The sequence below is a fragment of the Melospiza georgiana genome, chromosome 5 (genome assembly GCF_028018845.1).
Source record: "Melospiza georgiana isolate bMelGeo1 chromosome 5, bMelGeo1.pri, whole genome shotgun sequence".
Taxonomy (NCBI): Eukaryota; Metazoa; Chordata; class Aves; order Passeriformes; family Passerellidae; genus Melospiza; species Melospiza georgiana.
The window spans coordinates 25,290,228-25,316,260 of record NC_080434.1 but is presented as its reverse complement, the minus strand read 5'-3'; the positions used below and the strand labels follow the sequence as shown (position 1 = coordinate 25,316,260).

The 26,033-nt window shown below is 46.7% G+C and overlaps 2 protein-coding genes across 2 annotated transcripts in view; one reads left to right on the top strand and one right to left on the bottom strand.

Annotated features, from left to right (window-relative positions):
• Positions 1-10,931, top strand: part of POLR2B (RNA polymerase II subunit B) — a 16,744-nt gene extending 5,813 nt beyond the window's left edge. Inside the window, exons 8-25 of the mRNA XM_058023999.1 lie at positions 444-640; positions 1,342-1,461; positions 1,817-2,003; positions 2,703-2,846; positions 3,074-3,213; positions 3,332-3,443; positions 3,907-4,061; positions 4,305-4,503; positions 4,632-4,800; positions 5,263-5,359; positions 6,395-6,489; positions 6,740-6,990; positions 7,077-7,166; positions 7,439-7,546; positions 8,074-8,187; positions 8,273-8,433; positions 9,609-9,804; positions 10,673-10,931. Of these exons, the coding sequence (XP_057879982.1) occupies positions 444-640; positions 1,342-1,461; positions 1,817-2,003; positions 2,703-2,846; positions 3,074-3,213; positions 3,332-3,443; positions 3,907-4,061; positions 4,305-4,503; positions 4,632-4,800; positions 5,263-5,359; positions 6,395-6,489; positions 6,740-6,990; positions 7,077-7,166; positions 7,439-7,546; positions 8,074-8,187; positions 8,273-8,433; positions 9,609-9,804; positions 10,673-10,762 (2,625 nt within the window). The 3' untranslated portion in view covers positions 10,763-10,931. The remainder of the gene's footprint in view (positions 1-443; positions 641-1,341; positions 1,462-1,816; positions 2,004-2,702; positions 2,847-3,073; positions 3,214-3,331; positions 3,444-3,906; positions 4,062-4,304; positions 4,504-4,631; positions 4,801-5,262; positions 5,360-6,394; positions 6,490-6,739; positions 6,991-7,076; positions 7,167-7,438; positions 7,547-8,073; positions 8,188-8,272; positions 8,434-9,608; positions 9,805-10,672) is intronic.
• Positions 10,870-26,033, bottom strand: IGFBP7 (insulin like growth factor binding protein 7). The gene is made up of 5 exons (XM_058025150.1): positions 25,559-26,033; positions 14,276-14,385; positions 12,910-13,026; positions 12,416-12,542; positions 10,870-11,104 (listed from the first exon to the last, which is right to left on the bottom strand). The coding sequence occupies exons 1-5, from the start codon at positions 26,031-26,033 to the stop codon at positions 11,085-11,087; spliced, it is 849 nt and encodes a 282-aa protein (XP_057881133.1). The 3' UTR covers positions 10,870-11,084.

The window sequence follows — 26,033 nt, the reverse complement described above, 5'->3', positions numbered from 1 at the left end:
CAGTCATCGCTTGAAGCGTTCGTTTTCCTCTTGTAATTTATTTATTATTTTTGTGGCTTCTCTATTAGAAATGTTGAAAGTTCTCTGCCTGAATCTATTGTAATGAGTACATTAAGGGGACAGAGCACAGTGGAAATTTTTTAGAGTTAATATGTATTTGGAGAGTTAGGGTCTTCTGCTGTTGTTGACTTTAACTGTAAAATCTTGATTATACCTGAAATAGCATTAGACCTAGAATGAACTCAAATGAGAACTATTTTCTGAAGTTTAAACTAATTTTTGTGTTCTTCCTGCATGCTTCATTGCTGTTTTCTAGTGCCAGAAAGACCTGGATCAATAATTAGCAGATCCTGAAAAGAATCATTAACAAACTACAGTGTAGTTTCCTTCAACCCCAACAGGCACTGGTTGCTACAGGATTTTGTTGTATTTTTCTGCCTTAGGTCAAACCGTCTCTGGATGAAGCATTTGTCATTCAGGAGCAAAATGTTGCCCTAAACTTCATTGGCTCAAGAGGTGCCAAGCCAGGTGTCACCAAAGAAAAGAGAATCAAGTATGCCAAAGAAGTCTTGCAGAAAGAAATGCTCCCACATGTTGGTGTCAGTGACTTCTGTGAAACCAAAAAGGCCTATTTTCTAGGGTATGTCACAACTCTGTCTCACAGCTGCAAATGGATACTTTTTACTCATGTATATGATTGGAAGAATGCCTTGAATGGAAATTTGTTTTAACCTGAGTCTTCTGGGTACTCTGTGATAAACCTTGGGGCACTGGTATATCTTTCAGGCTGAGAAAATGCAAATTTTGATAAACTAGGATAAAGATGAGCCTCAAACACATTTTGGATCTTAAGTTAAATATGATGATAGTGCTAAATGACTTTTTGATATCCAGTTGCATGGATAACATGGATAAGTAAGATTTAGATAAGTACTGATAAGTGATTGTAATGTAAAGCACTCTTTAAAACCAGTAGCACATTGTCTTGATCACTGCTTACTGATATACAGATGAACTGTAGCATCAGGAGGTTTGTGATTTTATATCCAATTGCATGTGCTTAAACAGAGCCCATATTGCAGTTCAGGGCAGATATTTAGCAGAAGAGGCATGACCATCATGATGTAAATATTTTCTTCTCCCTGTATTTAGCCTGAACTTTCTGTGGGTCATCCACCTCTAAGGATGTGCTGAAGAGGTTTATTTTAGAGCAGTGATATGCTAAAGATCTAGAATGGACTGCTTTTAGGAAAGAGTTCACTGGCTTGTCTATGAGAACATGTAATCTTTGTTGTGAATGTCTGCTGTCAGTTTAAAACATGAACTTTCTGATTTGTTTAGGTATATGGTTCATAGACTGTTGCTGGCAGCACTGGGAAGAAGAGAGCTGGATGACAGAGATCATTATGGCAACAAAAGACTGGATCTTGCTGGGCCACTCTTGGCTTTCCTGTTCAGAGGGTAACTAAAACATTTCCTTTCATGGCAGAGGCATTGCCAACTCTGTGCTTCTAAGTCAGACTCATTCTATTGTCAGAGAGCCAGTCTTGAGCAACACAGCTTCTGTCTAATTATGACTTTTTCATGGAGTGGTTGAGTTTGCTATAACAGTAGGTGGCTAGCATTAACTTGTTTTGAAGCATATTTTGTGCATATTTACAAACAGTTGCATTTGCTTTATTCCCCTTTGCCATCTCACTCTGGTTACAAATTGCTTCTTTTCAGGAGGCCAGTGACATTTTTTTCAAATAGCCCTGAGCAGGCTGAACTGCACATGCTCTGTTTAATCAGATTGCTCGGTGTCTTTCTTCTACAGAATGTTCAAGAATTTGCTGAAGGAAGTGAGAATATATGCACAGAAGTTCATTGACAGAGGGAAAGATTTCAACTTGGAGTTGGCAATTAAAACAAGAATTATTTCGGACGGTTTGAAATATTCATTGGCAACTGGAAACTGGGGTGACCAGAAGAAAGCTCATCAGGCCAGAGCAGGAGTATCTCAGGTACAGTAAGAGATTTGTCAGGTTTACAGTTCTTATGGTAAAAGAACTGTAAACCTGACAAAAGAACTTGTTCTCATGCAAGAGTTTAACATTGCTTAGCAGCCATGCATGTTGTATGTTAAACAGAAATATTTTTAAAGGAAAATTTCCTTAGGTGACACAGATAAAGATCCAAACAGTTGGATCTTCACAGGTCTTTGATTTTTTTGGTCATGGTTTGCTTGCTTTGGCTGTTGCACTCACTGCTAAGGAGTTGGTGTAACTCTTGTAAAGATTTTTTTTGTTTGATCATACACTTTTGTGTAAATTCTTAGTCCCAGGGAATCATTCAGGAGGATGGATTTCTTTCCTTTAGTTACTTCCAGTGCTTCACAGGCAGTTAAAAAAACTTGAGTGACACTTTATAATATAAAAGTTCTCTATTCCATGGCAAATGATGAGGAGCACCGACTTGATTAGCCCAGGGTCTTGCTGTGGTTAAAGCATGCTCTGGGAACTTCTGCCACTACTACACTAGTTGGGAGCTTGACATTCTAGGGGTAGTGTGAGATTAGTGGAGGTGAGCTAAAAAGTGTAGCTAACAAAAATCAAAGCTGTCTTAGTTCTTTTTAAGCACATCATTTCTAGAGGGCATTGATCCTTTGTGCTAGGGTGTCAACTTAACAAGGTGTGACTGACTGAACTCCCTCCTGTGTGCAGGTGTTGAACCGCCTGACTTTCGCATCCACCCTTTCCCACCTGAGACGCCTGAATTCTCCGATTGGGAGAGATGGAAAACTGGCCAAGCCCCGGCAGCTGCACAACACCCTGTGGGGAATGGTTTGCCCTGCTGAGACCCCTGAGGTAATGAAAGCAGGGTTTGTGTACTAACTGCCTCTCCCTCACGGCCATTTTGTAGCCATGGCACTTGTGATGATCCCTTGCACTTTTTTTAATAATGCTGACACAAATATTTAGCTTTATTGCTAACTTGGTGGTTGGAACCTTGTTTTGTGTCTGGTTCCTTGAGAAGTTAAGTTGAAATTCTTGAATCTTCTTGATTTGAAAATGCAACTTTGTGTTTCTGCTAGGGTCATGCAGTAGGACTTGTGAAGAACTTAGCCCTGATGGCTTACATTTCTGTGGGGTCTCAGCCATCCCCAATTCTGGAGTTCTTGGAAGAGTGGAGTATGGAAAACCTAGAAGAAATATCTCCAGCAGCAATAGCTGAGTATGTAGTAAAACCCTTTAAACAGACTTAAGCTTTATCCTGCACAACACTTCAAGGGTTTGAGGGTTATTTGGTGGGATGGAATATTTTTAATTATTATTTGTGTTTCCCCTTTTAGTGCTACCAAGATATTTGTTAATGGCTGCTGGGTAGGAATACACAAAGATCCGGAGCAGCTGATGAATACCCTAAGGAAGCTTCGTCGTCAGATGGACATCATTGTGTCAGAGGTAAAAATCTTTACACCTAGAGTTTGGGTGTCCTTTTGGGCAAGAGAGGATAATGCTCTTTGATACTACTTTGCAAATTTCAGATAGCATTATTTGCAAGTCTCTTTCTGAATATACTTCCTGTTGGGTTTGTTTTGTGGGTGTTTTGGGGAGGTTTTTGTATTTGGTGTATTTGATGTTTTTATTATTATTATTATATCCTTGATTATGTATGGTTTGTTGCTTGGTTGTGGGGCTGGTTTTTATAGGGGGGGGTTGTTTGTTTCTAAAGAGGATCCAGTTGAAAGACAGAACAGTTGAAAATAATCTTCTGAAACACTCCTGTTTGTTACTCTTTTTTCTGTGCTTCTGATAGTGCCTGGAAAGTCTTTGCTTTAGGGAATTTGGTTATCCAGTTTTGTGTTCTGTAGTTCTGGTTCCAAGCTGACACTTTGCACTCATGGGGTGCTGCTGTCTTGCCCAGGTGTCGATGATCAGAGATATTCGTGAGCGAGAAATCCGCATCTACACTGATGCAGGCAGAATTTGTCGGCCCCTTTTGATTGTGGAGAAACAGAAGTTGCTGCTGAAGAAAAGGCACATTGACCAACTGAAGGAACGAGAGTATAACAATTACAGGTGAGGGACATTCTTGAAATTCAGCTGAAGGTGTCATTTTCCATCTTGGAAGGTGCCACATTCAGGTTGGAGAGAGGAATGTTTAAAACTTTGTGCAGCACAAAGATGCTTTCTCTGCCTGGCAGTTTAATCAGTTTTTTTTAATCACACTGAAGCAGTGGTAGTAATAATAAGAAAAGTCCTTGTTCCTGTCACTGCTGAAGAGACCCATTTTAGGTGTTAATGGAGTTATTGGTTGTTCAGTTGGCAGGATCTTGTGGCCAGTGGTGTAGTAGAGTACATTGACACCCTGGAAGAAGAGACTGTGATGCTGGCAATGACTCCAGATGACTTGCAAGAGAAAGGTGTGGCATATTGTTCAACATACACACACTGTGAGATTCACCCGTCCATGATCCTGGGAGTGTGTGCATCTATCATCCCTTTCCCTGATCACAACCAGGTCAGTGCCCCTCTGCTGACATCCTGCTTTTAAAGCTGCTAGAAAACCCACAGGTGTGTGTGTGTGTGTGTGTGTGTGTGTAAGGAGCTTTATGTCCATAATTAATGGTCTTCCCTGTGTCTGTTCAGTCTCCCAGGAACACATACCAGTCTGCTATGGGTAAGCAGGCTATGGGAGTCTACATCACCAACTTCCATGTCCGTATGGATACGCTGGCACATGTGCTCTATTATCCCCAGAAGCCCCTGGTAACAACACGCTCCATGGAGTACTTGAGGTTCAGAGAGCTGCCAGCAGGTGTGTTGTCAGTTCATGTTCATGGGACAGAAATACTGCTCTTCTGCTTTGTTTCAAACATGTCACAAATGGTGTGTGTAGAGTACCTGAACATTTAGCAAATTCGTGCATTTATAGTTTAAGCGTTAGCTTGTAGCTGCTTAACTAGATTGCAGAAAATTTGTTGGTAGTGTTGCAGCTGAAACTACTAGTACCCAAAAAACCCTGCTAAAATCTAACTCAAAAAATGCATTTTCTATATTGATGTTTGATAGGTTTTTCACAAGGGGTCACTCTTGACTCCCTTTTGTACCCAGAGTTGAATTTGCTGATACTGCATGTTTCTCTGTGTGGGATGTAGAGATTTTATCTGAGAAAGGGCAGAACAGCTTGACTGTAGAGAGTAAAGCCTGCTTTGAGTTAAAATAGTGTCTCTCTGGACATGTGTGCATTCTTTCAAAATATTTTCTTTGCATATTGTAGGTATCAACTCGATTGTAGCCATTGCATCATACACAGGCTATAACCAGGAAGACTCTGTCATTATGAACCGTTCTGCTGTTGACAGAGGCTTTTTCAGGTAAGACTATAAATTTTTTAACTGTTTGGAGTTTAAAGAAGAAGCTATACTGACTTGTCCAGAGGCTCAAGAAAAGCTCATTTTATGCTGGAAGATGCCATTCTCTGAATCTTTCCACTTGAGAAGCATTTTAATTTTTTTTTTTTTTATGGGGATAGAGGGAGCAACACAGTGAAAATAATGAATGTGTATCTTAGCAAAACACCATGAAACCTCACTGCCCACTTTATCTTCTTGATCTTCCATTTTGATCTTTATTCTAATTAGGGTCCTTTGTATCACAGTTTAATGAAAAAACATTTGGACTCTTCCCTGGTGTGTTTTCATATTAAGTCTTGCCAGTTACCAGAACAATGTTCCAGCATTTTAGCATAGTCTTGTCTTTATTAGTGAGACAGTTGCTACCAGTTAGGATTGGAATGTTCCTCTCCTTAGAAGGAACTGCTGTTGGCACAGCTGGTGGCTGATGTGACTTCATGCATTATGGTATCTGAAAGCACTTTGGTGTGCTGGCAACTGAGGCAGCAAACAAAAACCCTTAAAGCATCAGAAAGAACCTTATATTAAATTGCAAGTTTTTCACTGCAGCTCAGTTGTACTGAGTGTAGCACTGCAAGGTAGCAGTAGAAGCCTGAAAAGATTTGCAAAATTGCATGCATAAGGAGGAAAGTAATATGAGAATGATATGCTGAAGATGTGAATAATCATTAGGAGTAATAACTACTTCTGTGGTGTCAAGCAGATACAAAAATCTTTGCAGTTCACAAAAAATTAATCTGTTATATTAGGTACTTAGGCAGTATCTTCAAAGTGGGCATCATAATGCTCTCTGAAACTTCTCTGGGTAGTGGGTTTGTTTTTGTTTTGCCCTCAGTGAAGGTCAGATTAACGGGAAATCAGAGGAAAGATTGTGCAGCATGTGCTCATTATTTGGATTTGGTTGTCATTAGTAACAGTAGCTATAACAGGTGAAAATGAGATATGGTGGGAAATGGTGCTGGCTTCACTGGAGAAGACTTTATAATTTCATTTCAGGTCTGTGTTCTATCGCTCATACAAAGAGCAGGAGTCTAAGAAAGGGTATGACCAAGAGGAAGTTTTTGAGAAGCCCACACGTGAAACTTGCCAAGGTAAGGTAAAGGAGAGGTTTTAAATTAAGGGCAAGGTAGTGTTGAAATGATTCAGCCTTCATTTTGGGATATATTAATACAGACATTTCTGAATTTTATAGAAATTACTGTATCAGTTGAGATATTTACATTAGATGTTTTAGCAGTTGTCTGAAGCTGCAAGCAGACTTGTTGAATTACTGCAGAACATCAAGAGTCAGTATGTTGAAAAATCTGTGAGCCTACTTTTATGGTTCCTTCTCCCCCCAAGGTATGAGACACGCAATCTATGACAAACTTGATGATGATGGTTTGATAGCCCCTGGGGTACGTGTGTCTGGGGATGATGTCATCATTGGCAAAACAGTCACACTGCCAGAAAACGAGGATGAGCTGGAAAGCACCAACAGGCGCTTCACCAAGCGAGATTGCAGCACCTTCCTGCGGACCAGCGAGACCGGCATTGTAGATCAGGTCATGGTGACCCTGAACCAGGAAGGGTACAAGTTCTGCAAGATCAGGGTGAGCACTGACATCTGTGCTTTCTGCTGTAATCATCTTTGGTCTCTATGTAAGTTACCAACTGCATGTTTTCCTGTGGCTTACAGGTACGTTCTGTAAGAATTCCACAAATTGGAGATAAATTCGCTAGCAGACACGGTCAGAAAGGAACCTGTGGGATCCAGTACAGGCAAGAGGTAGAAATTTATTTTTCCTTCTTCTTCTGGAGATTTTTACCTGTGATGATCTTAGCATTCTAACTGTCTTAAGTGAATTGTCTGTGGACTATCTACTCAGGTGCAATATTGACTTAAATGTAGCTAAAATATTTTTAGAAGGAGACACAGCTGCTTTTTACATAATTTCAATGTCCTTTAAATTCTTTAAAAGACTTAATTTGGATCCAGGCACATACTTTTCCTAAACATGATGTTCTGGGAAGAACTGACTGTGTGTTTTCTTGCTCTAGGATATGCCTTTCACATGTGAAGGCATCACACCTGACATCATTATCAACCCCCACGCCATCCCTTCCCGTATGACCATTGGTCACTTGATTGAGTGTCTTCAGGGCAAGGTAAGAACAGTCTTCTACACTGCATGTCTCAGCAATAGGAATTAAAATTTGGTGGGGATTGTTGCATGCTTTGAGGGGTTTTTTGTTTTGTTTTTTTTTGGGGGGGTTTTTTGTTTTGGTTTTTGGTTTTTTTTTTTTGTAAAGATAAACGCTATCTAGTAGGTGTTAATTCACTTAAAAATTATTTTTCTCCAGTTATTTGATAGCAAAAGGGGGTTTCTTAGGGAAGATGTAAGTCCTGTACATTTTATCAAAAGGTCAGGTCCTACCTACAGTGTGCTCTCTCATCTGTTGCTTTTGTTCTAGGTATTTTCCCCTGATCTAAAATAAGGAGAGGAGAGGCAAAATTGTTTATAGTGTGTATTTTTTAAAATATGTGGCAGATAAAACACAGTGAGATAAGGTACTACCATTAGCATGGAATCTCAAATTCCAGTATTAAGAGTTACAACTGTTTGAAGCAGCTAAATATGGTCTAACCAGTCCTTCAGAAACCTGACAAAGTTTTCCAAATCTCTTCTCTGTAGGTGTCTGCAAACAAGGGAGAAATTGGTGATGCTACACCTTTTAACGATGCAGTCAACGTGCAAAAGATTTCCAACCTTTTATCAGATTATGGCTACCATCTAAGAGGGAATGAGGTATAATCAAATTATCCATCCACTGTCATTTTTTTAATACACCTTTGATGGGTAGTAAGGCTTATGGTTGCATTGACTTCTTCAGGTCCTCTACAATGGCTTCACTGGTCGAAAAATCACATCCCAGATCTTCATTGGTCCTACCTATTACCAGCGCTTGAAGCACATGGTGGATGACAAAATCCATTCTCGTGCACGAGGGCCAATCCAGATCCTTAACAGACAGCCCATGGAAGGCAGATCTCGGTAAGGATCCCTGCTAGATTCTTTGTGGGGTTTTGTTTTGCTGTCCAGCTTCTAGCCCTGAACAAATAGTTGGTTCAGCTTTGCAGCTTAATTAGCTCACCCCAAATAGCCACCCATTTTTGCATGTGTTTGGCTTTAGATCTTGTATTGGGTGCAGGTACTAAGGTTTTGGTAGCTGGTGGTACTGCTGGGGTGGCCTCTCTGAGAAAGGACCAGGGATTGCACCGTGCTGGACACAGCCACTTAGAGCTGGCCCTGGCAGCCCCTGGCCAGAGCTGAGCCCAACAGTGGTGTTGGTAGCACCTCTGTGAGAATATATTTAAGAAAGGGTAAAAATGCTGTGCAGCAGCTGTGAGAGAGGAGTGAGGAAATGCAGCAGGAACTGCCCTGCAGCCTGTGGAAAGCCCATGCCTGGAGCAGGCTCCTGGTAGGAGGTGGGGGACTCCTGCTGCTGCAGTCTGTTCCTGAAGGATTCTACCCTGTGGGAAGGGCCGATGCTGGAACAGTTTGCAAAGGACTGTCCCATGGAAGGGGCCACATTCTGGAGCAGGAAAAACCTGTGAGAAGGGAGCAGCCAAGAGCAGCTGTGATGCACTGACTGCAGTCCCCATTCTCCCAGTCATCACAGGGAGGGGAGGAAGGAGTTGGGAATGAAGGAGTGAAGTAAACCTGGGAAGAAGGCTGGGGAGGTGAACTTTTAGTTTTGTTTCTCATCATCATACTCCATTTTAATGGGTGATAATCTCATTTTCCCCATGCTGAGTCTGTTTTGTCCATGGTGGTAATTGATAAATAATCTCCCTGGTTTTATCTCCACTCATGAGCTTTTCCATCTTACTTTCTCTCCATGTCCTGGTGACGTGGTGGGACCAGAGAGCTGTTTGGTGGACATCTGGCAGACAGCCAAGGTTAAACCCAGCACAGATAAACAGAGGATGATTTAATAGTACACTTCATTTTGCTGTATGGTTGTGCTGTGGCTGTCAGGCACCAGCTGTAGAAATGCTCATCAGCAGTTATTAATGACTGCTCTCACAGTTTTATTCTGAGGTGTTAGAGGAAAATTAATGCACAGCTTTCCTGCTGCCTTGCAATGCAGATACTTGTTCCAACAACAAGAACTGATTGTTTTGCCAGTGAACTCAAAAGTTGAGGGCTTTTTCTGTTCCTTTTAGTGATGGTGGCCTTCGCTTTGGAGAAATGGAACGAGATTGCCAGATTGCTCATGGAGCAGCCCAGTTCTTGAGGGAAAGATTGTTTGAGGCTTCAGACCCCTACCAGGTCCACGTGTGCAACCTCTGTGGAATCATGGCCATTGCAAACACCAGGACTCACACCTACGAGTGCCGCGGGTGCCGCAATAAAACTCAGGTGCGTGTGCTTCTCATCAGCCATTGTTCCTCCGTGTGGGCAGCAGGAAATGCCACTTGAGTGAAGCAGGAGCATAGGGAAGTAAATATTTAAAGAAGCACCAGAACAATTGCTATTTTAGTTTCATAACTGTTTTAAGTGTTTATAGCATTGTAGTCAATTTGGATGCTTCCTTATTAATTTTACAGTGTTGGCTTGTCACTTGGCAGGAAATGCTGCTCAGTGCAGTTTTCAGAGACTTTAAATGCTTGAGAGCTTGTTTTTAGAACTAAAACTCAGAAGCACAGGAATTTAGAGGCATCGCCCTTGTGACTGTCCCATGAAGATATTTATGCTTGCAGAGCTGGGTCCCCACGGGAGATCTTTTGTGCTGCACTTTGGTGGGGTCTTTTAATTTAAGAAAAGCTGTGCAATGCATGCTTGGTTACAGAAGTGTGTCAAGGGACAGCGGTATCAGGGATAAAAACAGTAGCCTTGAGCAGGCTTGTTTTTGTGCCAAGGACTGACTGCTGCAACTCTGAACAATGGTACAGGGGCTACAGAGTGATGTGTGCTGGAAACCTTACCTGCATTGATGCACCTCGGGCACACTGCTGTGCACATGGTCTGGTAAATGGTTCTTGTTTAGGATCAGATCCCTTGGCTGCGTTTTTATGTTAGAAATGTGTTCTGGAGAGCTGCTGTGTAGCCCCTACAGACAGGCTCAGCTTCCTTCTGGCTTTGGTACTGTCTGTGAGCAATTCTCCTTAAATGCTTTCATGCATAACTTCAGATTTGCTTTTAAGCCAAAAACTCAAGGAAGTTATTTGTGTAGAGGATGTGGAAGTTTATGAGTGTTTATCACAAGACTTTTGCAATCTCTTTGCAGATATCTTTGGTTCGAATGCCCTACGCCTGCAAACTCCTCTTCCAGGAACTGATGTCCATGAGTATTGCACCTCGTATGATGAGTGTTTAGCCTTAAAAGGGCTTTTTTTTTAATTATGAGACTCAAGTGAAGTGCTCAGGTTTTGTTTCATTTTATACATGTTGCATTCAGAATTACAGTTTTACTCATCTGCCGTGTGCTGTTCAAAAGTATGTTTATTTCCTGTAAATAGAATTAAAATTTTAATCGAGCTTGTGAATCTATTTGTGTATCTGTGAAAGAAGTGTGCAAGCAAATTGGGACTCAAAGAAAAAGGGAGTTAAGAGGGACTGATTAGTCAGCTAGAAAAAGCCAGAGCTTGCAGCTTTCCAAAATACTAATTTAAAACTGTGCATAAGTGAAAGTCCTCACATCACAGCTCTGCACCATCATCTGTGGAAAAACAAAAACATGTTACACTCTGTCCTGTTCCACGGGGGAATATTGCAACTTTGGCAACAGCTTTGGGATCTCTTGGCTGAGGATGAGCCCTGACCCCTCCTTCCTTCCTGCCTTCTTTCCTTCCCTCCCTGCTGCAGGGGGGTGATAATAGGCACGTTTTTCTGTGCTGAGATCACCTGGACATGGCACACAGACTCTCACAGTGTAGCTATGATGTCTGGCAGTTTGTTCCATTAACTTTATCCATTTCCTTTAAAGTGGCAGTCTACATTTACTTATCACTTAGCTCCAGATCCCTCAGAGCTTTCCTGCAGCTGAAAAGAACCAGCTGTAGCATGTGCTGGGTGTGTGCAAGAAACAAACTGTTCTGGGGTATAAGCTTGCTGTTCATGGCATAACTCAGTAAAACTCAATTTCATTCACATCCATAAATGTTTGAAAAGGGATTAGAGACTACCTTAAAACCATTAGCCAAGTTCCTGTGCATGATATTTGGATTCATTGTAACCTCTCATTTCAGTGCCAGGTGCTGCTAATGCTCTTCTAAGGGAAGTATTTCAGCTCTTCACAGACATAAGGACACAAAAAGTCAAGACTGTATAGTTTGGATAAAGCTAGCAGGGATTAAAACCAAGGATTACATCCAGTAGGGGATTTGGGCAGCACAGTATTCTGTAGCCAAGTGCTTTATTCAGTGTCCCTGTGCCTCTAGCAGGGTTACTGTTACTGTTGTGGCCCTCCAGATTTATTCCTAGGCATATCTTGTGGCTGTGGTACTGAGCCATCCATCCTCTGCAGCTGGGATGAGGGTGGCTGGTTTGCCACAAGCTTTGCACACAGCCCAGCAAACAGGACATGCTGTGGCAGATATCCTGAGCTTTCACATCCCAGCATGCAGAGAACATGGCAGGAACTGGAATTTCTGCTGTGCCAATACTGCTCTCAGGAGAGAGAGGAGCAGGTTTGAAAGCATCCAAACAACACTGAAAGGATGATACAAATGTAGGGCTAGAAACCAACTTGTCAATTGCTCTATTAAAACCCCAGAAGGTGTTTCTTAATGTTATTTTGGCATTTCCAGTATTTTACAGCATGTGGGGGGGTTATTTAACAATCCCTTGAGAACTCCAGTAGCTAAGATTTCCTGGAATGTTCTGGCAGATGCAAAAAACTGCATGTTAAACTGGTATTTCTAGTGAGGGGGAGGGTTTGTTGATTTTTTTTTAAAGCATTTTTTTAAGCATTAAACTTTTGTATCAAATAACAATAAACTGTGCTGAGAGTTCAGCCACACTTACCAACCTTTGGTCAGGGCTATTTCATGCAGAGTTTCCACAACGTGGATTTTGGCAGAAGCCGTTGCCTCTCCTTTGGCATTTGATGCATGGCACTCATATTCCCCAGCATCCTCCTTGCTCAGAGGAGATATCTGAGGGAAGAAACACACCCCACTCCCCCAGTGAGCATCTCTTGCACTGGCAGAGGTGATTCTGGTTTCAGGTATCTTACAGAACTTCTTTGTGTCAAACCCTGTCCTCCCCTCTGCTCCCCCTCTGATTTTGCAGTTTGGCACACTGTAAAATGCTGCATGCTAGACAGAGGAAGGGTGCATGCATGGTAAGACTGCATGGTAAAACTGGAACCAGCAGCCACCCTTATCCTTCATCTCTAACTCACACAGGCTGTTTTCCTGCAAATTCCCTGTCTGTTGCCATTTGTGTGCTGTCCTATTCTCTGTCCATGAGCAGTTTGCCCTCTGCTGCCTGTGCAGCTGTGTGCTCACACACAGTACTCACCAGCACCCAGCCAGTCACTTCGTGTTTCTCAGGGCCCCCTCGGGTCTGGATGGCCAAGTTCTCCCGGTCCCCAGGCAGGAGCTCCATCCTCTGGACACCATACTGTCCTCGAATTATCTAAACAGAGGGGCAGGAATGGGTAAGAGCTCTGGGGCTAACCTCTGCTGGATCTGCATGCTGAGCCATACCTGCACACAGATCAACATTAGACACACATGGGTGTGTTTTGTGCAGCAGCAGTGTATTTCTAGTGTCACGGTTTCACTTAGTCCTCTGTGTAGTGCAGCCACACCACCCCAGTGGTGTGGGTTCCCCTCACCTCAGCAGCAACAGAGTGGCCCAGTTTTCTGGGAGGGATGGTGCTGTGCAGTGGGGTGTGCCAACATGCCCTGTGCTGATCTGGCCTCAGAACTTGTGTGTGTGCTCCCAAGGGTGTGTTCATGCCTGTTTCTGCTGCAGCAAAGCAGGCACTCCCTCCTGGCAGGCACAGCATCAATGGGAAAGCAGCACTGCAATCTTTCCCCAGTGCCTGAGCCCAGAGCCCAGCACAGATAAGTGGTGCTCAGCCCTTGTTACCACCAGGTCAAGCAGTCTCTCAGCCATGAGGGGAGGCATGAAAAGCAGAGCAGCACTTTCAGTGAGTGTAAACTCAGCATCTATTCATAAACAAGCAGAACACACTGCCTGAGTCAACAAGCCCACACTGCATACTCACCTGACAGTCTGCTCTTGAACCCCTACCAATAAAGCTTGCTGTCTTACAGCAAACTTGGGGTCAACCTAGCTTTTTTCTCCATAGTATCCTTAAGTAGTAATGTTTCAGCTTAATTTTAAGACCCTTCACAAGAGTGTACAAACCTGTGGCACTTGGGGAGGCTGCAGGAGCCATGCAGTGCCTCCCAGCCCTACAGCCAGGATCCTCTCCATCCAACACTGGCCCCTGTCCTAAGCCAGATGTTACCAGTGCTGCCAAAATCAACATGCTGCTGGCTACTGGAGCTAAAAGACTGCCCCATGAGGTTCCTGTTCCCAACGTGGGTGATGTCTAGCCACCTCAGAGTCACTGCTGCCAGCAGGGTGAAGGTGAAGGCAGGTCACAGGACATTCCCTACACGCTCCGAATACCAGGCGCCACCAAGAGAAACACGAGTCCTGTCCTGGCTCGGGATCAACAAGAGTTTATTTGCTAAATAATGTCTAAAAAATAAGCAAATCCAGCTGTGTGGGGGTGGACAGAACTGCAGAGATGAGCGAACTCATCAAAGAGGTGTGTTTCTACAGAGATCTGCTATGGCCTTGTGCTTACCAGGCACTTTCAGCCACCTCAGGTTTGCTGTGCTGTAAGAGCTCCCAGCAGAGCCCTTACCTTGTTCCAGATGAGGACAGGGGTTGGGATGCCAATGACTTCACAGCTCAGGTAGATTTGTGCTCCTGTCACATTCCAGATGTCCTTAGGAGGAGTCACAATGGAGGGTCCTGCAAAAAGGGAGGAAAGCTTTTAAGTCCCAGGTGACTGCGAGCCTGCCTCCATGATAAGCCTTTTAAGTGGGAGCCAGTCACAGTTTTGAGGATGAGGTGAAGGTGATCCCTTCTAGGAGCAAGGTTCACTGGACTGATCCCACATCACAACACTTCTCTCTCCAAAGTGACACACACATCCAGCCTTGAGCTATCTAGTCCAATGGGTGCTTGCCCCAGATGAAAAATCAAGTGTTAGCAGTTCAGGTGACGAGTCCTCCTCCTCACAAGGTTGAGGTTAGAAGTGAAATACTGATTGTATTCTGTTATCTCAGGGGCTGAGCAGAACTGTACCAACTGCTGGCTCTGCTCACCATGCAGTCACCAGGTCAGCTGGCATGGAGGAAAGGAGCCCTAGGAGACAGGGTGCATCCCACACTGTCACTCTGAAGAGCTTGCCCAACTTTGCAGCATCATTTCTCCCAGCATGATTTCAATGTGGGCTAGCAGAATCCCATGTTGTGCTGTTCCTGTTTTACCTGTGTGCAATGCTCAGCCAAAGAGGGCTGGCTGGGTGGTGGCAGAGCTCTCCATGGGCGAGATCTGGGAAGGGAGAAGGAGAATGCAGAGCTCTGTTTTTCTCCAGAGAGCTCCAATTCCTGGTTAAATAGAGAGCTGCCTTTAAAGCAGATCAGAGCAGGGTTGTTTTGCAGATCTGGCTGGAGATGTTTATCCCTCAGGCTGGGAAATGCTGGAGACATTACCCACATCCCAGGAAGGGAAGAAAGGCCGTTTCTGTTCAATCCCTCTTTAGCCAGACTCTTTTGTAAAATGCAGCTATTAATTCCCTGCAATAGGAAGTTCAGACCAAAGGAGCATAGAGTGTTTATTTCCAGTTATTGATAGTTCTAAGAAACAGCTTTTCCCCTTGTGTTCGAAGATGCAGTAACAGGAAACTAAAGCTCCCATTACACTCCATCAGGAGAAGGCATTTCCTATGCAGACAGGTACTCCAGAGCCAGCCTGACAGAAGCCCCTGGGTATACTGGCTCACAGACCACACACAGCTCATTCCCAGTCCTGTAAAAGAGGGGCAGATATGGGTCCTAATGCTCCTTATGGGGTTGTGAATCTGCACTGATTTCAGCCCTGCACATGCACTCTGCCCTGCAGCCCTGTTGCAGACAGTGGGTGCAGGTCTCAAGTGCATCCCACTGCACCAACACCTCCCAGCAGAAAGCTGGCTTCTTCCTCCTCATGATCAGGGGCAGACCCACACTAGTATCACAGCCAAAGGGTATCAGCCACGCTTCTATTTTAGCCCAAGAGATGTTGAGGTGGTCCCCTGCTCCCGAGCAGCTGGTGCAAACCCAGAAAAGTGTTTGCTCTTCTCTTTCGAGACTTCTCTCTCCAGGAATGACTGTACACAGCCTGCTGCAGGGAAGCTGCTTAGAGACTAGGGGTGGCTGCACTCAACATTCTCTGTTACAGAAGCATCCCAGTTCTGATATTTAACAGGAGGCAGCTGTGGAGAAGCAGAAACGTTCCATGTGTAGCCCTGGGCGATGGTTGAAACCACACCCAGTAGTCAGCACAGGCTGGTTTCCTGGCAGCCACCAGAACCCAGGTGCTCCTCATCAGCACAGAGATGAGCCTCTCAGCTGAGAAGAGGATTTAAGCAGCATTTCAACACCCTGCTGAAGGTTTTCTCCCCTGAGTACCCTACAGTAGCCAGCTCATTGCCATCTGCAGGATGGGGCCACCTCAGGTCATGCACTCTGCTCCCCTTACCCAGTGCAGCCCTTCCTGCACAGCCCAGCTGCTCTTTTTTCTGGTGTCCCTTAAACAATGGGGACAATAAGGTACTTGGAAGCTGGGATGGGACACAATGTCCCCAGGCTGGACCCATGCTCAGTGAGGGGCCTCCAGCTGATATGCACCCAGCAAAGCCTGCTGCTGTTGTTCTGCTGTCCAGCCCTCCACATGCAAATTGGCTTTCCAAAAGCAGAGTCTGGGACTTGTCCCCAGCTGCCAGGGCTATGTCTGTCCCTGTAGGACACCATCCTATCACTGGGGTTCTTCCATGAGGCAGGAAAAACAAGTTAACCAGGATGACAAGTGCTCCCCAGTGATCACCATCTCGCACCACAGAAAAGGAGAGATCCTGACTAACATTAAGAGCCAGGTGGATGTTAAGGCATTATTGTGCTCTTCCAGGATCTGGCTCAATTCTCCCCTGGCAGCATTCAGCACACCACTAAATCCTCTGCCTGAGGTGTCTCAGTCTTGGTTACTGCTGAGCTCCCCCCGTGCCATGGGTTCAGGCACCCACTTGCCCAGAGGTGTTCATTCACCCTGCCAGGATGAACAGGTCACACCATGATTTTTCAGCAGCAATTGCCATCAGGGAAAAAGAGACAAGGAATTTCTACCCACCTCCTGGGTAAGGAGAAATTGTTTATCTTCTTGGACAGGGGAATTGCCTGCACAGCTTCACAGCAAAGCCCTGTCTGGCTTGGCACAGCAGCCACAGCACAGTGAGAGCTTGGCTGTTATGAGCTTGTCCTGAGCTCGGGATGTACATCCTGATCCAACCAGGCAGAACATGACGTTCTACATTTGGCTGTAAAATGAGCTGGAAGCATCCACAGGCCTCTGCCTGTATCTGACACAGCTCTGAGGCCAGGAGGGAATACACATCCTGAGAGATGCAGCAAGTGTCATGGGAAAAGTCACTGTGCTCTCTCTGGACACTTGATTTAAATCCATACAGCCCAAACTCTAGAGCTGGGCTCTTCCGCCACTAAAAATAAATGAGAAAGGCCAAGAAGTCACCAGAATTAAAGTCAAATCACAACTGGCCACAGCAGGAGCTAAACTCTCACCACAGTGAGCTGACACCCAGGTGCATGGCAGTCACCCTGTGCTGGTCCCACTCATGCTCAGCCCTCAAAGGGACAGAGAGGGACAGATGACAGAAACCTGACACAGCAGGAGAGGCAGGGGATGGTGGAGCATTGCATGCACTTCAGGAGATGTGAGGACGTTCCCTCCTCCAAGTGCCCCTCTTGCTTCAGTTCTTGTGAAGGGAGCAAAGCCGGGACTGGAAACCAGCCCACCTTGTACAGAGTAGATGTCTTGACTCTGCCAGCAAGGAGTCCCCTGCCATCGTCCCACAGCCTGCACCTCGGAGCCTTGCTGCTCTCCTGGCAGCACTGCCCACAGAGGGGATGGCTTCTCCATCAGCTTCCTTCAGGCTGAGGACCTGAGGCTGCACCTGCCCAAAGAAATGGTCCCCACCACCAAGATGGCTGAGTGGTCCCTGCTGTCCTGCTGGGGACACTGTGGATGTGCAGATGCTCCCACACTTCTCATGAGCTCCTTAACCAAGATGACAGCCCAGGCTGCTGATGGAGATTAGCTGCTCTCCACAGGCACTTCAAGCATTTCCTCTGTGCTCTGCCCATTGTTTGTAAAACAAACAGCTCTCCCTGGCCCAGGAAGGCTCTTCTTACAGAGCCCCAGAGCTCATTCACCCTGGGACAGAGCCTGAAAACACTTTTTCTATAGCTTGCAGGGAACTGACAGTCTGTGTTATGTCAAAAATAGCAGCTGGAAAGGAGTTCCCATTGTTATATGTAGCTGCTTTTCTGCCACAACAATGTGCACAGCAGAGCCTCTGGCGTCCTCAATGAGGATATTATTATTGGATATTATTGGATATGACGATATTATTATGAGGATATTATTTGGCATCTCTTCCTGACACCCCTCCTGCACCAGGCACCCCTTCTGTGCCCAGCCTCAGCTGGCAGAGACCTGGCACCTCCCAGCCCACCCACTTGTCTCTCTCTGATTCCTGGATGGTCTCTCACAGCTGAGGGCTGGCAGCTCCTCACCAATCTCCCTTTGCTGTTCACACACACAATCCAATGAAAAACATACAGCAAGCAGAGCAGTAACTTTTTTTGCTAAAATCAAGGGGCCTACAGGTATGTGACTAAAGGCAAAAATCAGCTGGACATTAAGCACCCTGGGCTATGTCCTGGTCCTTGGGAGTGCCTGGATGCCCAGACCATGGAGCCATGTAGCACAGGCTGAAGCTCACACAGGTGCCAGCCTGGCTCCCAGGCAGCACTGCACTGCCCTGCCACAGCCCCAGCTCACACACTGGCTGGGAACACCCCCCAGGAGGACAAACCCAAGTAAAAGCTGAACATTGCTCACTCTCACAAGCTATTGCAAGTCTGAAAATAAACCAACTCCAGTCTCCTAAATTGCTGGTAAAGTACTTACCCTTCAAAATGACTTTATATGGAAAAAGGGAAACCTTCCATAAGCAATGGACATCCAGTGCTGTTAGCTGGCATGGCCTCAGCTGCTCCCTCCCACGTCAGTGCCCTGGGAGAGGCGGCAGCCGACGGAAAGTGTGGGCAGCTCCCAGCCTTCCCCACTCCCAAAGCAAGCAGCCTGCAGCCTTCTGGCAGATGCACAAACCTCTGTTACCTTCTGAAGGCACCTCTCATCCTCCTGCAGCCTGTCTCGGAGGAGGCTGAGGAGCCACAGGAGGAAGGGAGTGTTGGATGCTGGATGCAGGAAGAGTGTTGGATGCTGTGTGTGTTTGAATGCTCCCCCCAGAGTCCAGCAACTCTGGAAAAGCTGCAAACACAAACTCAGCTTCGGCCCAAGCCCTGCAGACCTGAGCCTGAGCCAGCTCACTGAGGAAGGGCCCTGGGCCACCATCACTGTGCCATGGAGCAATTCCTGCTTTCCACAGCACCGGGCCCAGCGTGGTGCACACCGCTGCTGCTGAAACCCCAGCCCTGCTGTTTTACCCTGGTTTTGGTAAAAACCACCCTCTCCCCAGAGACCCTGGGCAGGACCTTTGCACCATAGAACCACAGGATGGTATGGGTTGAAAGGGACCTTAAAGATCATCTGCTTCCATGAGCTAAAGCCTGGAAAGAATGTGGAAACAGAGACAGCAAAAAGGCATGGCAGCATTTCTGCATGGAAAAGCAAGCAGGGCTTTCAAAAATCCAACCTGATTAGACTTGTTACATGGTAATCTCCTATTTAGCTCTAACCTCAGCCAACCTCAGCCCAACAAAGGATTAAACACATTTTTTAAAACACAGCATGCCTTTCCAGCAACAGAGAAAACAAACACAGGGTGGAATTTGCTGATCAGTAGTCATTCCTTCCTAGTGAATTTGGGTATGCTGTGATTACTGAGAATGAAGACACAGGTGAAATACAGGATCCTCCTGAGCAGTGAAGCTTTTGCATAGCCCCTGGCATACTGCTGCTCTCTAGGACTCTGACAAGTAATATATTAAACAACTTCCATAGTAGCCTTTAGCATAGTAACCATAAAAACTCAAGCTCCAGTGAACCAAAACCTTTTCAAATAGTGGAATGCCTTTTAAGGAGGAATTTATGACCTGTGCTACAACAGTGAAAGTCCCCAAAGTTACACATGAATTTTAAATCACCAGTATTTTTGAACACTGAGAGCAATGAACAGCAGTGTTGAGGAGTCAGTCATGAAACACAAGAGTCCAGGAAGGCTGGATGTGTTTTTAAAAAGGAATTGTTAAATATTCAAGAGCAGACTGTCCCCAAGTGTAGAACAACCAGGGAAAAAGACCAGTCTCATTAAACAGAGAACTTGGGCTGGAATATAGGGGGAAAAAAAATAAAGGAGACTCTATCACCTCTGGAAGAAGGGTCAGGTAACATGGGAGGACTATAAGGATGTTGTGAGGTCATGCAAGGAAAAAATTAAAAGGGCCAAAGCCCAACTAGATTTTTTTTGGCTGCTACAGTAAAAGACAACAAAAAAAGTTTCTATAAATACACTGCCAGCAAAAGGAGGGCCAAGGAGTGTCTCCATCACTGGCTGAATGCAGAGGGTAGTGCAGTGACAGGGGATGAGAAAAAGGAGAGGCACTTAATGCCTTCTTTGTCTTAAATATCAGGGCCAGTTGTCCTCAGGATACCCATCTCCCAGAGCTGGAAGCTGGTGATGGGGAGATGAGCAAAGCCCCCAGAATCCATGAGGAAATGATCAGTGACCTGCTGTGCCAGCTGGACACTCACAAGTCTGTGGGCCCTGATGGATCCACCCCAGAGTGCTCTGCCACAGACTCCCAGGATGCAGCACAACAATGCTGGAAAGATCCAGCCACAAAAACAACGTTTTCCTTTGCAGTGGAAGCCAGCAGGCAGCAGGCCACCACTGAAAGACCCCCACTCCCACCTGATGAAGAAACTCTAACCAGATTCCCAGGAGAATCAGGGAACTCTGCTCATTTCCAACCAAGATAACTTAGCAAAAAGTCTTCTAAATCTTTCCCCAGCAAAGACAAAACCACTCATGAAATGTGTACATTCTTCTAAGTCCCTTAAAATCCAGAAAAGGAAGAGTGGAAGGAAAAAACTAAAGCAATCTGAGCCTCTTGTTAACAAATCTAGAAGGATTTCTTGAAAAATGTGCCTGGCTATGAACTATGCTTTGTGGTGTCTAGAGCTGGGGGCCTTTGTAACGAAGGCAGCTGTATCAGGAGAAGATGAGCTAATCTCAGTGATAACAGCAGTCTGCCATTTCCCACAAGCTTTTTTTCCCAAATTCCTGCTTTTGCTCTACTCTGGTGGTGGATTAAAAAAATAAAACAAACCACCCTCAAAACTATGATATTTCTGGCAAAGCCTCAACAGCTGAATTTGGATGGAATGAGCCAACAGATGTGATTCATGCTTCTTGTTTTGAAGCTGACCTGTGGGAACCTGGCACTTCTTTGTTTGCAGCACAGATGAACCTTGATGGAAGAGTGAAGAATCAGCAAAGCAAAACCACTGATGGGGTAAATTGGCAGGAATTTGGAGGGAAGATATCTGCCCCTGGGGCTGCCAGTCTCCACAATCCTACACCCATCAGCTTGTTTTTTTTAAACCAAGGGCACAGCCAAGAAACCTCACACCCACCTTCTTTGTGCCCCAGGGCTGGTGTGTGGTACCTTAGCAAAAAATCCCTTCCATGAGGGCTGTCTGGGCTTCTAGGAAGCCAAAAAGATATCTCTCTGAGGGGACAGCACAGCTCCAGTGACTGGGGTCTCCTTGCTGGTGAGATTTACACAAGTTTAATGCTGGTTACAGTCACTTGTAAAGGAATATCTTCTGGTTCTGCTGTTTATCTGTGGGAGGGATCCTGTGAGCCCTCATAATCACAAGGAAAAGCCCTGCATGTTCCCAGTGCTGGAAAAACACTTTCATGGAGCTACAGAGTTTTAAGCCACATTCAGATGAATAGAAATAAAGCAGACAGCTTGGCAAGCCAGCAAATTTACCCTTCACACAGAGAGGCCCTGAGCTTCTACCCCCAGGAGGCCTTTGTAGGTAGGCACAAAGCAGCACCAGTTCCCCTGAGAGTGAAACACTGAAGTCTGCGGAGAGCTGCTCTGTGGCACACTGCATTTCAGCAAGCACACACAAGAGTCTGGCTTCCACCAAGAGAGCACAACACAAAGAGAAAGTCTTGACTGACAACAGAAAAACAACCTGGACACCCCAAGCCTGTTGGAACAAGCATTAGGGACTTCAAAAACCATAAAGAGGCAACCTTGGCAGAAAGAGGCGACTTTGGCAGTATTTCCAGCAGTCACATCTCAAAGCAGGTATCTGCTGGCAGCTAATGGTAAGAAAGACTCAGAAAGATTTGTCCTTTCTTGCATTGGTTAGGCAACAAGTCAGTGCCTGGTATTTTTCAGCTCAGAGATCATCATCAGGAATCCTGATAACTTTTTTATTTAATAGGGGTTGGTGCTTTGAGGTTATTTTTCTGCCTGGCTTGAGCTGAGCCACGCAATCCTAATTCTTTATGCCAGCTGGCTTTGCATGGCAGTGGGTACCACAGTGCTCCTGCCCCAGGTCCTGGCTGGCTGCAGACAGCCTCAGTGTGTACACTGCAAATTGAATTCCAGCCAACATTCCTGAAGCCAGCACCTCCCTAAGAGGCACTTGTGAACATCTGTGCACAGCTGTGTGACAGCAGTGACAGAGGGCAGCTCCCCAGCTGCCAGAGCAGCCTCCCCAGACTGTCTGGACTGCCCCACCAGCAGGCTTCTGCTTTGTGCCTGGACCTGCCCTGCCTGCAAGACCTGGAGGCACACCTGAGCTGCATTTTCATGGGCAGAGAGCAAACAGGCAATCTGCTTAAAGGCAATGCTGGAAAGCAGATGGAAAACCTCCCAGCATCCACCTCCTGCATCCTCAGCAGTGTGATCAGCTAAAAGAGGCTGCTGGGACACAAAGGCAGAGGTGGGATGCAGGCAGTGGTGCCCTGACAGGGAGCAGAGCAAACCCAGGGCCAGCTCTGAGTGCAGGTGTGAGGCAGAGCAGGAGCCCAGCCAGTGGGGAGCACTATGGCATCACTGCAAAAAGGCAGGCAGCTTTTTCTGCTGGCACAGCACCAAGAGCAGCCAGGCAGCTTCAAGGAGTTGGCAATCAAGTAGGATGCCCTTTTCCAGATACCCCCAACAGTCCTGCCCACATAACACCCACTCCAGAAAGGACCAGCTGGACCCCTCCGTCTGCCAAGTGCAGGTAGAGCAAGGGTTATTTCCATCCTTTCAAACCCTTCTCAACTGTGCCTTCCTCTGCCCTCCAGCAGGAAGTTTTGGCTGCTGCAGAATTACCTTCTTCTGCATGGCTTCATGATTTCTGTACATAGACATCACACCTGAGAGGTCTGGGAAACAATCAAGGACAAGGTCAAGGTGAATTCTGTAGGGCTGAGAACGTGCTCATTCATTTTGCTATTTAATATCAAAGAAACATTCAACAGGATGTGTCAAACAAGTCTTCCCCCTCCAGCTCCATTTGAACAAAAAAATTTTTAAAATCCCAAGAGCAATCAAATACAGTTAGGACTCACTGCTGAAAACATGTTTCTGGATCTCTTTTTAGATGCTATCTTGAAAGGCTGCTCTCTCTTGGACTGAAAGGATGTGCGAGGGCACACAGACACCTCAGAGCCCATCTACCACAAGCAGGAAGCCCAAGTGCTCTGTCACCCAAGGACTTCTTTCTGTGCAAAAACTGTCACAAAAATTACTGATCCTGCCTGTTTGTGGTCTCCCTGTGCTGGATCCCACCCCAGATAGTGCCTTAAGGAGACTGCATCTGTTTGTGGTGGGAAATGGCAAAAAACAGAACTTCCACTCTTTGACTACCACAATATTCAGGTCCTTCTAGAAACCTACGAAAGTGTCATCTCCTCTCTGGAAAGACACTGGAAAAGGCTCTGTCATGTCAGGCTAATGGGATGGATGTTCTCTCCTGTCAGTGTTTCAAAATGCATGTGAAGATTACAACTCCCCGCCCTTCCCACCCAATGCTCCTAACTGCCTGGAGGCTCTGAGGGATAGAGAAATACTTCCAGCTGTCTCTAGCATGGCTGCTGTATGAGTCCCTGCCTCTGCTGCAAGCCACAGAGCAGTGCATATCCCCAGAAGGCCCATGGCACAAGGAAGGCTCATGCAGCTGAGGGAAATCTCTGAGGGATCAGTGACACCACTGCTGAGCAGCCTAGGTCCATCCTGCTCCCTTCCCTGACACGCTGGGTCAGAGCTCTCCCAGCACCAGAAGCCAAAAGAAGAATGGGTCCCCTGAAGGATGGAGGACAGAACATTTTGCCAGTTGCTCGGCAGCACATGCTCCAGTGAAATTCCTGAGCAGGTGACAGCCCACAAAGGTATCTGGCTGCAGATCTGCATGCCTGGAGAGACTTTCTCCAAGGAAGGGATGCAGTTTGTGCATGGAATGGCTGTCCCACTCTGAGACCCAATGTCTGCACTGACCTTATCAAACTCTGTCTCCGTAGTCTGGACCAAAGTCTCACCAGGTCAAACCAGCATCCAGACTGGGACAGACACCAGAAGTAAAGCAGGGGATTGGGACAGTATCTCAGGTTTTCAATACCTGCTTTGCAACGAACTCTCAACACTCTTGTGGGCAAGACAAGTGAGAACACAGCCTTCTTCTCAAGTGCACACCTGAAGCATGACATCTTTCAAACCCATCTGCTCACTTGTCTGGGCTGGCAGAGCCGAGAAGCAGCACACATTTTAGACTCCTGAGGCCTAAAATGGGCAGGAAAGGCTCTTTCCAAATACTAGACACAGGAACAGACTGAGGCCATTCTCATCTCATTCCACATTGCCCCGAAGGCTGAAATTGCTTCCCTCCAAGAGTTAATTCTGTACCACACTGTTTCTGGCTAATATGTAAGCCTAATGCTTTGGACAAGGTTTGTGAGAAGCCACACAGGGCATTTAATGGGCAACGTCAAAGCGCATAACTCAATCCTCACCCAGTCTTTCATGCCTGGGAGTTGCAGAAACATTTTTTTCTTCAAAATACTTGGCCTCAGTTATGAGAAGCAAGAGAAGGAGGAGGTGGAGGTTGTGACCTGCAGATACTGTGTTTATGAGAACACTCCTCCACCAAAACAGCACTGGCGCTGCAATCTTGTCCTTGAGATGTTTAGTATATGCTTTGCATGCTATGTCTTGCTCCTCCCTCCCGCCCGGCAAAAACTACAAACTACTCTCAGAGGCCAGAATTTCTAGTAGAGGCTCCACAGCAGAACAATTTCTTCCTTGACCACCATCCCTAAAAAAAAAACTTGGGATGAATCAAGCTCCTGGTCGAACATGCTGCAAGTGCAAACCGCTACATGCAACTCACAGGAAAATCACTGTTTTCATTTAGAACCGAAGCGAGCCATTGAATGCTGGCTCTTAATTTCTGTGCCTTTCACATCCATTTAATCATTTCCTTTCCTCTCTCTGCTCGCAACCATCCCGGGCAGAACACTCCCCTGGACAGCTCACCCCTTTTGTTCCATCTCACCGCAGCCCAAATCGCAAGCCACAGGCAAAGTATGAAAAGTGCGGGCGTGTAGTTCCAGCACCGCTGGAAGCCAGCAGTGAGCCTGGTCCGCAGCGTTACTCCAAGTTTAGGCAGCGCCTTTCGACTGGGACTCTCCAGTCCATTTAAGGCGGGTCTGAAACCACGTCCATTTTACCGAGAAGCGCCCCGACGGGATAGCTCGGCGTGAGGCGCGGCGTTTGCCCGGTGAGAGGGGCAGCAGCGCGGCCATGCCCGTCCCGCCCCGCCCGCTCCGCACCTTGCTCGCAGGCTCCCTTGCTGCGCTGGCTGATGGCGGGCTCGCCGCGGCTCTGTGCGCGCAGGCTGGCGGCGCGGAGCTGGCAGCCGCTGCCGTACGTCAGCCCGTCGCTGCCGCACACCGGGTAGCGGCTCTTGCAGAGGCACACGCCGGGCGGCCCCGCGGCGGCGGCGGCGGCGGGCACCGGGCCGCCCTTGGCCTTGCGGCGCTGCCGGCTCTTCACGCACTCGAGGCCGGGGGCGCAGCGTCCCCCCGCCGCCCCGCCGCCGCCGCACGCCTCGCCCTCGCCGCGCCCGCACTGCCAGCAGCAGCCGCAGGCGTCCCGCACCCGGCCCAGCGGGCAGCCCCGCGCCGGCAGCGCCGGGCACCGCGCCGCATCGCAGGGCCCGCAGCCGCCCGCCGCCGCCGTGCCTGGGGCCGGCAGCGCCAGCGCCGCCAGCAGCAGCGGCAGCAGCAGCATCGCGCAGGGCGGCAT